The sequence below is a fragment of the Coloeus monedula genome (assembly GCF_965178545.1).
Source record: "Coloeus monedula genome assembly, chromosome: 16".
NCBI classification, from domain to species: Eukaryota; Metazoa; Chordata; class Aves; order Passeriformes; family Corvidae; genus Coloeus; species Coloeus monedula.
The window spans coordinates 2,154,441-2,168,355 of record NC_138796.1 but is presented as its reverse complement, the minus strand read 5'-3'; the positions used below and the strand labels follow the sequence as shown (position 1 = coordinate 2,168,355).

At 39.6% G+C, this 13,915-nt stretch overlaps 1 protein-coding gene across 1 annotated transcript in view; it reads right to left on the bottom strand.

Annotated features, from left to right (window-relative positions):
- Positions 1–583: 583 nt before the first annotated feature.
- Positions 584–13,915, bottom strand: part of MOSMO (modulator of smoothened) — a 30,952-nt gene continuing 17,620 nt past the window's right edge. The window contains exons 2-3 of the mRNA XM_082291808.1: positions 10,761–10,973; positions 584–4,147 (exon numbers count right to left, since the gene is read on the bottom strand). Of these exons, the coding sequence (XP_082147934.1) occupies positions 3,963–4,147; positions 10,761–10,973 (398 nt within the window). The 3' untranslated portion in view covers positions 584–3,962. The remainder of the gene's footprint in view (positions 4,148–10,760; positions 10,974–13,915) is intronic.

Sequence of the window (13,915 nt, the reverse complement as noted above, 5' to 3'; positions counted from 1 at the left end):
CTGAGGGGGCACACCTGAGGGGAGACTCCTGAGGGGAGACTCCTGAGGGGAGACTCCTGAGGGGAGACACCTGAGGGGAGACACCTGAGGGGGCACACCTGAGGGGAGACTCCTAAGGGGGCACACCTGAGGGGAGACTCCTGAGGGGGCACACCTGAGGGGAGACTCCTGAGGGGGCACACCTGAGGGGAGACACCTGAGGGGAGACTCCTGAGGGGAGACTCCTGAGGGGGCACACCTGAGAGGGGACCTGTGTGCGGGGCGGGGCCGGTTCCAGTCTGTGCAGCCGGGGCCAGTCGCTTTAGTAGACAATTTATTTTGATAAACTTGCTCAATAACAAAAATACAAGTGAAGAAAATTATGTTCATTTTATACAGTTTGTATTAACATTTGTTCGGAAATCATTAATTGAAAAAAATGCTCTAACCAATTAGAAAACAACCTCAGTAAAGGCCGGGGCGCGCAGGCGGCGGGCCCGGCCTCGAGCCCAGGCGGGACAGCCCGCCTGCAGACACCCATTTCCTTCATTATGTTCATCCTTCACAAAGGTTTTAAAGGACAGCTTTCATTTTCCTGTGGGTGTGTCGGGGCAAACAGGAACCTACAGTTGTGTTCTGGAGTGGTTAAACAAGGTCTCGGAAACACAGGGACGGCAGGAGGGCCCGGCTCTGGCAGCATCACCTCAGCCCGAGGCCGGGGCCCGGCGCTGTGGCACAGTCACTGCCCGTGTCTTTGGGACACTGGCATCGCTCTCCAGCAGGATGAACAGGGGGAAAACCACCTTACATTGTTAGGCTGGTGTGTTCAGGGAAGCACACCCTCCCCAGGTCTGAGCCAAACAGCTTCCAGGCAATTATTTCAGGCTCAATTATAAGATTTATATGGACAAATTTACTAGTTTTCCTTCTGAAAGTATTTTTGCAGTTTCCAATCTTACATTTTGTTAGCCAAATAAATGACAAAGTGTGCACAAATTACATTATGATGGGGCATCAAACCTTTGGGAGGATTTAGAAGCAAAAGAACAAATGGAATTCTCTAGTAATGTATGAAATGAGCTGTCCTTCAAAAAGTTAAAAAATAATGGCTGGCAGAATCAGAAAAGTTTATGTAAACACTCAACACAAATATGGGATTACCTTTGGAGAAGATTCATATGGAAACATTTGCTTTTCATGAACTGAAAAAGTCTACAGATGTTTAGGCATGTTCAATACGAACTTCCTGTAGTTCAAAACAGAACTTTGTGCAAATAAAACCTATAAATAGTCTTCAGCAGATTTTACAGTGATGCTCTTAGGTATGAAAAGAATGCACACAACTTTAAAACAAAAGTAACAGACATAAGTTTGACAAATGATTGCACCATAAAACAGTGTTTTATATACAGTTTACAAGATATGATTTTCTGCTATAAATTAATACTGTACTATATAGTACTTAGTGACCTTATTAAAAGCAACTGTTGACAGCTGTCTCTTCAATTACTGGGTCGGGTTTTTTTAAATGCACTTGGCTGCATCTATTTCTGGACTTGAAATGCTCAAATATTTAATAAACCTATCTGTTAAACCTTTGCGAACATTTAATAATTCATAGCAATAGCACTGGCAGATCAGATAAATTTCCAGTCAGCCAACCACAGTCTGGGTATGCTCCAAGGTAAGTGTTTCTTTTTTATTATTATTATGATGATCCATTTAATCAAAGCCTAAATCCACATGATGTTACAATAACTGAAATAAGTAAATTGGAGGGGCAGGAAGGGAAAGAAATCTTAGCAGCTGAGAAATTCTCCCCACCCCCCAGCTGTGTTCCAGTTACCAAAATCTTGAACTATTTACAAGTGTAACATTTCTGAAAAAGTAATTTATAATCCCATTTTTAGTGAATACTTTATCTTAGGACACAGTAGTGATAACACCAAAATTTTAACACATACCAAGCAGTTGAACCCTGCCTTTTACCTCCACTGCTAGGGGCCTCAGACTGCCCATGCAGATGAAGGCTTAAATTAGGAACCAAATTATATTTAAACCATGACTTCCAAGTAAGTGCTTGGCTGTATTTACAGATTAGTATACTTTAGAAAAATTTAGTGATCCATTAAAACTCCATTCTACCTGTAAATGAGCTGACTGGAAAAAAAAAATTACTTAGAAACCAGTGGCAAGTTTGGTCAATAATGAAAAAAAAAATACATCAACAAATAACCTTTTTGTATTAAAATACCTTGTGAGGGGGAGAGGGAAGAGATGGAGAAAACAGGGACCCACTACGGTCTAAATGGCACAGAGTTTAAAATAATTGTGCAAATTGTGTTATTTTTAAATACTCCATCTTATCTGGTAAGTGATCATTTTGGAAACTGCTGATTATATTTTAACAAAGACCTCATTCTAAAATGAGTGTCTATTCATTAATGCAGTTCCTCTAGTAAGCTCAATGAAACAACGCTCAAAACAGACAATTTTTTTGTTTTCAGAATGAATCTCAGGTAAACTATGTATTAATTGGAAAACAAATACTGATAGTGCAGGCAGCTTCCCTGGAACACCAACCTAGTAGTGAATTAAGATGTCTGTGGATTCAATGGTTTATCCTTGTGTTGAAAAATAAAACTACTTTTAGTGAGGAGTATTTACTCCAAATTTGGGTGGCCATTAAATCTACATTTAAAATTACAACTTTACTAAACAAGGCATACATTTTTAAACAATTATATTGCTCATTTTTTCGGCAAAGATGAATTAATACTCAGGTAAAATAAGTTCATCCATCTTTGCAGTGGAACAGTGTTTGCATTATTTTAAACATTGCATTTTATATGTGCTAGAGAAATGCTTACCTATGGTGAAATGCTGTGCTTGAACATGTATGAATGCTAATGTAACAAAGCAGTAGAAAAAGAGATTTCCGTACAACAGTTGCTAATAATTTAAATAGTGTCAGTTTCCCAAAATTAGGATTTTAAGGTATGACATGATCTCACCTTCTACCCTCATATACAAATAAATTACCATAAAAAGAATTTTAGCTTAACTTAAAATTGCACCTAGAAAGGCATGGGATCGTTTGTACCTATTACAAAAAACTGTTAAAATCAAGGGCTGCTACAAAGAATGAGGTAAACTGAAGACTCTCAGCTATGTGGCCTTCAGAAAAATGGCTTTTTTCTATTGAGTTCTAGTTTTGCACACCACAGTGTTTTGCTAGCAAAGCATTCTGAGTTCTTTTCCAGGAACCATTTGTGTGTATATACATATATATACATATGTGTATATACACACACACACACATACACACACACTGTATACTGCATCAGCAAAATATATATATATTTATATATATATTTATATAAATATAAGGACAAAATCCCCCTCTAAAATGTTCCTTAGTGTTTCCTAGAGCTTATGGGGGAGGAGGGGATGTATGTCTTTTTGCTGTTACATACATTGGGAACATGTTTTGATCTATTGGCTTCTTGGTGCAGTAATGCAAGATTGATCCACATTGGTGTCAAAGGCTTTGCTCATCAGAAGGAAGATGTAAAATACTAATCTCCTAAACAGCGAGGCCAGCCTCACTTGAATTCCTCCGCAACCCTCTGGTCTACCACAAGGTTCATAAATACTTTGACTTCCAAATTGTGAGACGTTAAAAACAGGAACAGTTCAGTAACATGGGGCATTATGCTTCTCAGTGTAAAGCATTCTTCATTAGTTCCTATCACAGTGCAGACCTGACTGCATTAAAGTATGCTCAGGAGATTAGTCAACGTGGTCTGTATTTGGTTATGGGAAAGGCTCTCCTTTTTTTCATCCAAAGTGCATAGTGAGAACAAGTCAAAGCATTCCTCTTTTCAGTCAGTGTTTGATAGTCTGATTTAGGCATCCTCCTGAGAATGCAACTCCGATGTCTTGCTCTTTTCCAAAATAAAGTCCTGCAGTCCAGACATTCATCAGCCAGGTAAACAAACTTTGCCAGCAAATAGAAGTCCCACTATTGTAAAGAAAATGGATAAGACAAACAGTACATATGAAGACCCAACCACTGTGTTATTGGGTAATTTATATGGTTGACCTCCAACTTCACTGATGTAAAATCCTATCGGAAATATTAGGGCTGCCATACAGAATAGAATCACTGCAAAGAAAAGAGAAAAGAAAAAAAACAGTCACTGCAGTGTTAAAGTGAAAATATTTACCCGTTCATAGAGCACTCCAGAAAAACAAGTAAAATATCTTGACTGAACTGAAGAGCTGAGATCAGAGCTATCTGAGCTGATAACTTGCTTGAAATGACTGAGTAGGCTTTATGTCACTTTCAAAACATCCCTCATCTACTCCCAAGAAAGACTAAAAGTCCCCAATTTTGACTGTAATTTCAGTTCTGCTCGCTAGATCATAAACTCTCTTTACAGAATAAAAAATTGGTAGAGATACTTCTATCACCATCTCAAAGTTTAGTCATTTCTTCTCCAGTTATTTTAGATTCATTTTGTCCAGTTAAGATGAAGCAACATTCGACATTGAAGAAACTTTTTCTATATCAGTTGTATTTTTCAACTGTAGTTGCCCTCTCCCATTCTTCACAGATTCCTTTTCTGTAAAAGTTTTGCTAAAAATGGAAAACACTCAGATTGTCATTACCATTTCTTTTAAGATTAAAAGATATCGGTTTCCTGAAGTTATAAGCATGTTTCCTTAGATAATGAAACAGCCATAGAATTTCCCATTGGAATACAATGAAATGAAAGTTTTCTGATTCAGTTTAATCCAAGCTTCTTAGTGAAAAACTAAATCCAGACTCTGTGAACAAAGAGACCAAGCAATTAGGGTTTTTAATTCACCTCAAAGTTAGACTTATGTGTATGTTTTGGTTTTGCAACTGACTCTGTGGAAGTACAAGAAATCCAGAACTCCTGTTAAAGAATTACATTATGGATTTCACAGGCCTTCAATTATCAATAGTGGCCAAGATTCCTCACAGCACATTTCAATATCCTGATCAAATCCAGGAGAGAGCACCCACTGCTGTTTCCCAGATGACAACTTCAGTGTTCCTGTAACACATCTTTGGAAAAGTAACCTTGTTTAGTTTGGATGTAGCTGTGCAGGACTCTGCTGTCTCAACCAAGGGAATGACTTCCAAATATGGCTCCTCTGAGAGGCAAGATACTCTTCACAATAAAAAGGATTAGCTTTTGAATTGGTTTGATTGCATATGCAAGAATACACAGTTGGGGTTTTTTAATCAGTATTAGAATAAAACAGAATTTTATCTGATTCTACCAGTTCAGTCAAGTATTAGTGCTTTACTCTTACTTCACTTCTATGAATTTCACTGTTGTTTCAGACATTATTTGCTGTGAGTGGAACATGGCACCACAATACCTATTATTCAACCAAGTCTAATTAGATTTAGGGAGAGAGAGGAGCTGAACCTGCTCTGTTTCCTCACCAACCCCACAAATCCACATACCAACATCTTCTAACATGAAGCACAGCTCACACTGAAGCCTCTCCTAGTCCACACACTTTGCCTATAGCCTGGCCACACAAAAAAGAAAATTCAAGCCAAGTTACAATGCTCCTGCCTGAACAAAGTGCATCATATGCTGACTTTTCAGCTTTCTCCAGTTAATACAGGCTGCTGCTTTTAGTTTGTTAGCAAGGGACACAGGTGCTGACCTTGTCTCTCCTTTCTCTTCTGCAGCACTACAAGACAGAAGAAACCCTGGGGATGCTGCTCCTTACTTGAGCCTCCTTACAAGTCAAACAAGCAACATTAAAAACCAGTGGCAAGCAGCTTAATCACTGTCTCCCCTGCAAGTCAGAAGTGCTGCAGCTGTTTTTGTTCCAAAGGTATGTAAAATAAAATAGGAGCTTGCCTGTCCCCTTTGGCCTCACCAGGACAAAGTTTCTAGTCTTTACAAATGAGGAAACAACCGGCTGGAGCATATTTTTTAATGTAGCTTCATTACTGCTCTTCCTCACTAAATACAGATGCTCCAGTTTATCCAGCTACAGTACCCACACTAAAACCATTTTTAATGGACTCCATGTTTATCCAAGAAAAACAGTTTACCACATATTTTATATCTTAGTGCTTATGTTTTGCATAGCACAGGTCTCAGCTTTGAGGAAAGAACATTCATATTCTAGAAGATACTGGTTGTGGGCATGATGAATCTGAATTCAGAGTGTCCAAGTAGGACCTGGGCATAAACAAAGAAGGTTGCTTCCATAAAGCACGATCCACATCAGAACATCAGCTGCTCCTTGCCTTCCAAAACACACAGAGCAGCTTTCACGAGACCTTGAGCCAAGAGCAGCCAGCACCAGGATCCTTCCTTCGGCTGCCAGTGCCGAGCAGGAAAACCCAGATATTCCACTGGAGGGGGCTCGTGTCTCGCTCGCACTGTGCCCGCACCGTCGGGTGATTCTTCAAAGCAGAAGGGAAAGAGCACAAACAGAAAACATCTGGTAACTGCAGTTACCACATTCCTGCTCGGTGCCACTTCGTTAGGCCATTTGTTAGAACAGAACCAGCAACCAGACGTTAAACATTAAACAATCAAGAAAGTTTTAATCTACATGATTATTGGTCCATGTAATTCCATGCCGCACAATCTAATCCTTAAAGAATGCTTCCTTTTTTTTCTATTGTATCTCAAACATCTGAGTCCATCTGAGGAAAGCATGGGTATGTGTTTCTTGAGCAGATCCATGTAAGCACAGAAGAGCTTTCTAGTCTGCATCTGAATGGTGGCTGTAAAACCAATTAGTTCTTGTAATTCTTTAGCTTGAAATTGTTTTGAGCATCTAATGACAACTTCAAAAGAAATCCAGTCTTAGAAAAAGGTCTAGTCTTCAGAGGGCTCACAGTAATATCTGCTTGCCTCTTTAGAGACACATAACGTAGAAAGCAGCACCTGGTACAAATCTTTAATAACTCAAGAAGCACTTTATGCACTGGGGAGCACCAGACGTTCACAGGATAGCTACTGTTAGTTAAGGATGTGATTATCCTGCCCCATTTTTACTTGCATTCCAAAAAGCAGTTCATTATTGCTCATGAACTTTTAAATCCTCAGGTAAAAAAAAACAAACTAAATCCAGACCATCTGGTAACTGCTGGAAAAAAGGTAGAAATACGATTTTTCTGTCTAGCATCTTCTCCCTTGATAAATCTCAGAGAAGCACCTCATTCAGTAGTAGCAAACACAGAATTAATTCTCTTTCTAGTTGCAGCAGATGGTAAGAGACCTAAATCTGTAAGATGTAAACAGATCTTGAGGGTGCTCTGTGAATTCCTGCAATAGCCAAAATTACAATAACATACATGAGATCACCTATGTGACCTCCACAGGGAATAAGCTCTGGATATTGTTTCTAATTATGGAACTTAACAGTACTTGTCTTAAGGACCACGACAATTACAACATTTGAGATTTCCACACCTTCACCACATGCTATCTTTTCAACCAAGGGTAGAAAACAAGCAGTACAGAAAACAAGAAGTAGAGGTAGCAAAATAAGAGCAGTGTCAGAGACGTGGAACAATACCAAAACCAGGTTACTTTTTGGCTACCAACTTGTGTCACTATGTGCCAGGGCACAGTTAGTGATGAGATGATTTAGAAGCTGGGATGGCAAAAGGCAGTTCTGGGATACAAGCAAAGGAACAGCTCATCAGAGCTTTGCCTGCTACCAACACACCAGGCACAGCTGTGGGTTTGTAACACCCTGTCCACTGAAGAAACACACAAAACCTGGGTAGTGCACACGTGAACACCAACAAGGAACCCACTCTTCATCACACTGTATGAATGTGGTACTACTGAAACATCAATCATTGATAGTATCTATGCCCAGAGTGACAAACCTATCACATCAGTAGGAATATTGATTCCTGAAAGACTTTTCTCTACAAAAAATGAAGGAAAACCTTCACATTTACAAGACTTTTGTCACTCATGCAGTATGACCTGGAGGACAGCAATATCTGTCCTCTCCACAAAGCTGTTTGCAGAGACATCAGAAGGATAAGTTTCTGTGCAGTAAACCCACCAACAACTGGGGAATGAGGCAAATCCTGTGCTTGTAAATACTCTCTGGGGTGTATCCCTTCAGAAAAGGAAGTACACAGGATACAAGAAAGTATACAGTATGTAGGAAAGAGAACTGACAGATCAAACTTCTGTCTTCTGCATTTCTCTTAGCTGAACACGATAGACAAGGCCACACTTTCAGCAATACTTGATACTTATAGGTATGACTCAAAAAGATCTGGAGTCATCCAAGATGACAAGATTAGAAGCAAAAATTCCATGAAAAATAAAAGTTATACAATTATATATAAATTCCAGCATGAACTGGGCAAAAGTGACCTCTTACCAGGCTTTCCTTGCTGCTCTCAGAGCTGCAAGGGAAGGGATGAGCAAGAGGATTCCTTTGCCCTCCAGACCCCCTTGCATTTGAAGGAACAGAGCTGCCAGTCCCAGAGCTTCCCTTGGAAGTCCCAGCAGACTTCCCTGCCTGCCCAGGATAGATGTCCTGAGTTGTGTTCAGAAAGTTCTGTGAGAAGAATATCTGCTAGCAGCCTGCACGAGGCCACTGAGTCTTGAAATCACTTGCAGATGAGATGTAATACAAATACAAAGTTTTCCCTACCCCCTTCTAATGAGTTACACATGTTTTCATCTAAACAGTACTGGCACTTCACAGGAAGGACCTGCTCATGGTATTCCAAGTAGATTCCACATGGCTGTGTATTTCCTACTACTAACCTACAAATAGGTTACTAATTTGTGTTGCATCCAGTGAACCATAGAAGTCACTCTCAACAACTTTTTGAAAAAATCTAGAATTCTTCCTTCCATTCACTTCTATTTTTCAAAATTAGTTTTCCTAACAAGTGAGTTCACAGATATAATTCCCCATCATCTTTGTTAACAGGAATGCAAAGGTCACAGACTTGTATGTATTGGAGAAGAACACCAGAGACATTGAATTTTATAATTTCAGCAACGCAGTGATCATATCTTAATAGAATTATGAATAATTCTGACTTGCAAAAGAACAAATTAGTGTGTTTCATTATTAAACATCTCATACCAAGAAGACAAGTGCTGAAATAAAAATGTCCTTTTATACTGAGACATCTAATAATGAACCTGTTGCAAGCCTAAAGAAATCTCCAGAGAAAAAACCCAAAACAAAACAGCTTTAGGGTACATTTTGGCTGAACTAATCATCACAGCTGTAGAAAACTAAAGCTGCAGGGGTGTGAGGATTTGAGATATTTAAGAAAAACACTGATATCTAGAACTCAAACCCCTCTCTTTACCCAAGAGCTTTGACTCCAGCTTACTGTAAGCATCTTAACTTTATATGGCATTTTGGCTTCAACCCCACCCACATATATCAGATAAACATAAATATGTCTAGATAAACAGGTGCGCTGGAAAAGCTGGGATGGAATATTCAGTAATACTCAGGTCTGCTATTTTAATCATTCACTGGAAAATAAATGAAAGTCAATCACAACGGATACAGCATTTCAATAGCTCCACTGTCTGCAAGAGCTGCACTATTAATTTAATATGCTGTGTAGCAACGCTGTCAGAAAGATGGCTTTCATTGTACAAGTGCCTCAGTGAAGTACCTTTGTTGAAGCTGAGCACTTTTAATACTATTGCCTTCCCAAAAACAAGGTTAAATCTTACTCGTATTAGATATCACTAGATGTCACAGAGTTCCATTAAACCTTATTTATGCCCATGTAAACCACAAACTTGCATTTTCTAGTTAGTGTTCACACTACCTTTAGTGGTTTGTCATAATTCAAGTCAATTTAAAAGCCCTCAGGTTTTGAGCTTTTTCATGCTGTCATCCCCACCATTAAGGCACCATTTCACAGTTGGGCTAAGCCTGTAACACACACCAAGAAAAGGAAGTTTTAAAGTTATTCCCCTTGCTCATTACAACTGTTTTTCTTTTGCACTGTAGCCATAGGATATGTTTCCCTGTGTGCAAACACAGGGCTGGAGAAGGCTCAGCTGTGAGGAATTACACCGGTGCTCACGCAGAGCAGAATGAGGGGAGGCAGAAAAGCACTGGTACTCCTCCCTCCGGCTAAAGCACGGCTGCAGGTCACTTCTGGAAGCAGAAGTCTCAGTGCTGTGAAGCACAGCAGATGCTCTGCAGTGGGCAATCCTCCTGCATAGCCAATTAGGATGCAGATACTCTGAATAAAGCAGCTGCTGTGAGCATGAAGCAGGACTGAACCAGCCTCAACCCTGAACGAGGTATTCACAAGACACCTGAGTAAGGGACAGGTTACCTCAGATGTACCAACTGCCTCCTCTGCCTCAGAGAGGGAATTTTCAGTAATTGCATGCTGCTAGGATTAAGTCCTGGATATATTCAAGTGGGGAAGTATGAAATACTACAGCCACTCTTCTATCCCTGCTCATTTTCTTAGGTCAATTAATGGCACTGCCCAAGGAAGGTAAAGGGGTCAGGCCTTCCTTTCTTTCACACCATTATTCCCTCTCAATTGCAGTCACTTAAGATACCAACCCCTTTATTTCTGAAGACTGATATTTCCCTTAGATGTGATATTTAAAGAGAAGGAATGTTTTGCATAGCAGGAGCCCTAAGCACTTGCTCCTTTCCAACACTATGGTGTTATTTCAGACTCCACCAGTTTATCCTGCATACAGGTCAACTGTGCAGTTGAGGTCACTTACTTCCAGTGAAAGCTATCCAGCGGGCATATTTAGTAGCTTCTCTTCGCCAGTGGGAAGCCACCAGCAAGCCACATGTGACAGTTAGTGAAATGATTCCCATTATGATGAAAAATAACGTAGTGACCCACTCGGGAGGCAGCCGTGGAGGAATACAGGTCCTGTCACGTCCATGGATGGTTTGACACTGTCGCACAAGGCCAACTGTGAGAGCACCTGAAAATACATAGCAGAGAGGCAAGTAAACTTTCAAAATCCTCTCTGAGGGGCGCTCAATTGCAAACCACAGCTCAGAATTGCCCCAAAGTAAGGGATTCTTTCTTTGATGAACCTTAGTAAGCCTTTCAAACACGGAGGATGGGGGGCATGCTATAAACATCTGTCTGCATGTTCCTTCATCACACGCTTGCACAAGCTGAAGTGAGATGGCTGCAAGCTGTATCTGGTTCCTGAGTGGTAATCAAGGTCTAATCAAAGGGATAAAGCACTCGTAATAAAGCCTGCAATATCTGCTAATGTGGTAGCTGAGTTGCATAGAGGATCACTCCCTCATCTGTGCAAGATGAAATACTTTTACAGTCTAACGAAATGAGTTGTAGCCCCCTAAAATGCCTTTAATTGTCTAACATCTTTCCCCCTCATCTGTAAACACAGCTTTAAGCCTCTGAACCTTGCAGCAGAAACTGCATTTGATTCACATATGATTTTAAAAACATTTAAAAAAACCCCTGCTTCTTGACAACAATTCATTAAAAAGAGTCCCTCCATGCAAGACTGATCAATCCTTTTGATTGTTAACAAGAGTTACTGTACCCAGAAACTGGGATATCTACACAAAAGACCTATCAAAAAGATCCTAGAGAAAGGATAAGATTGGTGCAGGAACCGTAAAGATTTAACCAAAATGATGTCTTTTCTGTTAAATTATACAAAAAAAAAAAAAAATCTTCTTTTAAATCCAAGTCAGTGCTTTTGAGACTCATAAAGAAGCTTTTAGTGAGCTTTAATAGTGAAGTTATCTTTCTAACCCCACTTTAACTGACAAGATTAAGATCCATTTCTTCCAATGTCTCTTAAACATCAAGTTCTAGATTTCTCAATTTTATCCCTTCTTCTGAACTATTGTCCTAAATAATCACAATTGTCCTTTATCTACATTAGGAGCAAAACCTAACAGTGGACAGCTTCAGAGTCAACATCTTTCTCCACAAATTACTTCAAGTAAATATTGTTTTAGTTGACCTGTTTCAAATAAAGAGAGGGCAACTTAGACACAATTACAGTAAGACTGGGAAGCTTAGGTTTAGCAGTTTAGGTTGGAGGGAGAAACATCTGTCATACTTTCTAGCCTCTTTTTGGGGAAAAAAAGAGCACGAAACAAAGGAGAAAGCCAATAGTCAAAAGGGTAACCAGACCTAGCATGCACCTCCTGGCACCCTGGAGCCAATTTCTACAGATCCTCTCTGCTCACACCTCAGCAATGAGTACCAGCAGAATCAGCTTCTGAGCTTAGAATTGTTGGGTTAGGAGGCAGCAGATCATGTTTTACTAGGCATCTAGAGTTTTATTAGATGTACTGCTTCACATCCCAGGAGGATGAGAAGAATCAAGACCATTATCAGTTCTGTTGATATATTCTTGCAACATTTGTTTAGACTACAAAATTTCAGTCTTATTCAAATATATCCTTTTAATTACACATCCATTGACTGAAAGATTCAGGGATGAATTTTCAGCTAAAAACTGAACAACTACAAACCCAATAAAGTTGACATTTTCTCCTCCAGATACACAGCAACCACACCATTGCTGTGCATCAGGATCACACAAACCTCAGCCAGGGTTACACAAGCAGTCCTGCACAGCTCCTCACCTGCACAGTACAGTTTTGCATGAACTGCTTCTCTTCCATAGCTTGCAGTGTTTTCATTGCACATCAGCTGCTGGGGCAGAGGGGAGATGTGCCTGTGTCCTTAAAAGTCAAGCTCCCTGGAACACACACACTGCAGAACCTCATACAAAACACTGAGCAGTTTCCTGTAGTTTGGGGATAAAGAGGCTATTCACTGCAGCATCATAGAACAGGAAATTAATCCCAATCACTCTGCAAGACTAGGATTTAACAACAATTTCACTATCCTTACAGCAGAAGTCAGTTTTCTCTAAACTGCAATTCTAATCAAAGAATGACTTCATAAAAATGACATCATACACTCAATAGATGTTTTCTGAATTCAAAGACCTCTCCTGACTTCAGTGACAATAATTTAGTGCATTTTTAACTTTGGCAAAAGGAACAGTGATAAGACTCTGCTGGACTTGGTTCCATTTTGTGTCTTAACTGAAACACAGCTGCTGGAGATGAGCATGTATTAGCAAGAGACAACTATTTCATCTTTGCATCATTGTAGATGCAATTTGCAGTTTATATTGAAGACATTTTTCAATTAACAAGAGTACATTTAACATGTCAGATTCAGAGAGAACCAAAGCTAAGCCCAGGAGTGCCATATCTAGAGGAAACAGAAGAGAACTTAATCTTGAACTATTATTTTTCAATGCAATTTTTCTTACTATCAATATCTACTACACCGAAAGGAGATTTTTTCAAAAAAAACCCTCCCAAACCAAAAAACCCAGAACTGAAAATGAAGTAAAGGAGAATAAAAATCTCTGAGTTGTGAGTACCAGAGTAGTGTTCCTTCTTAATACACAAGGATAGCTGCAAGAAACTATTCAGATGATGGTTTCCTAAACATCACTTCTGGTGCCTAAGTGTATTGTTTCACCCTGGTGCGGTTTTTTGTTTTGGTTTGTTGGGTTGGGGGTTTTTTTGTTTGTTTGGGTTGTTTGTTTATTTGTTTTTTTAATCAGAGTTTTAAAGTGTCAGAATTAAATTTCAGAATCTGACATTTTGGAGAAAATATACTGAACTTTATGGCTAAAACCTTGCTAGCATATACACAGTACTTTTTCTTAACTCTGCTTTATGGATTATGAATCTGAAGTAGATATACTCCATATTCAAGGTTTTGAACCTTGAGTGTGCAGACTCTAGGGAGGCAAATGGAGGGCAAGAGGTCTGTAAACCATTTCTGAAGGTTTCACAAAGGTAACTGGAAAATCAACCCCATTATGTGCTCATGAATTCAGTTAAA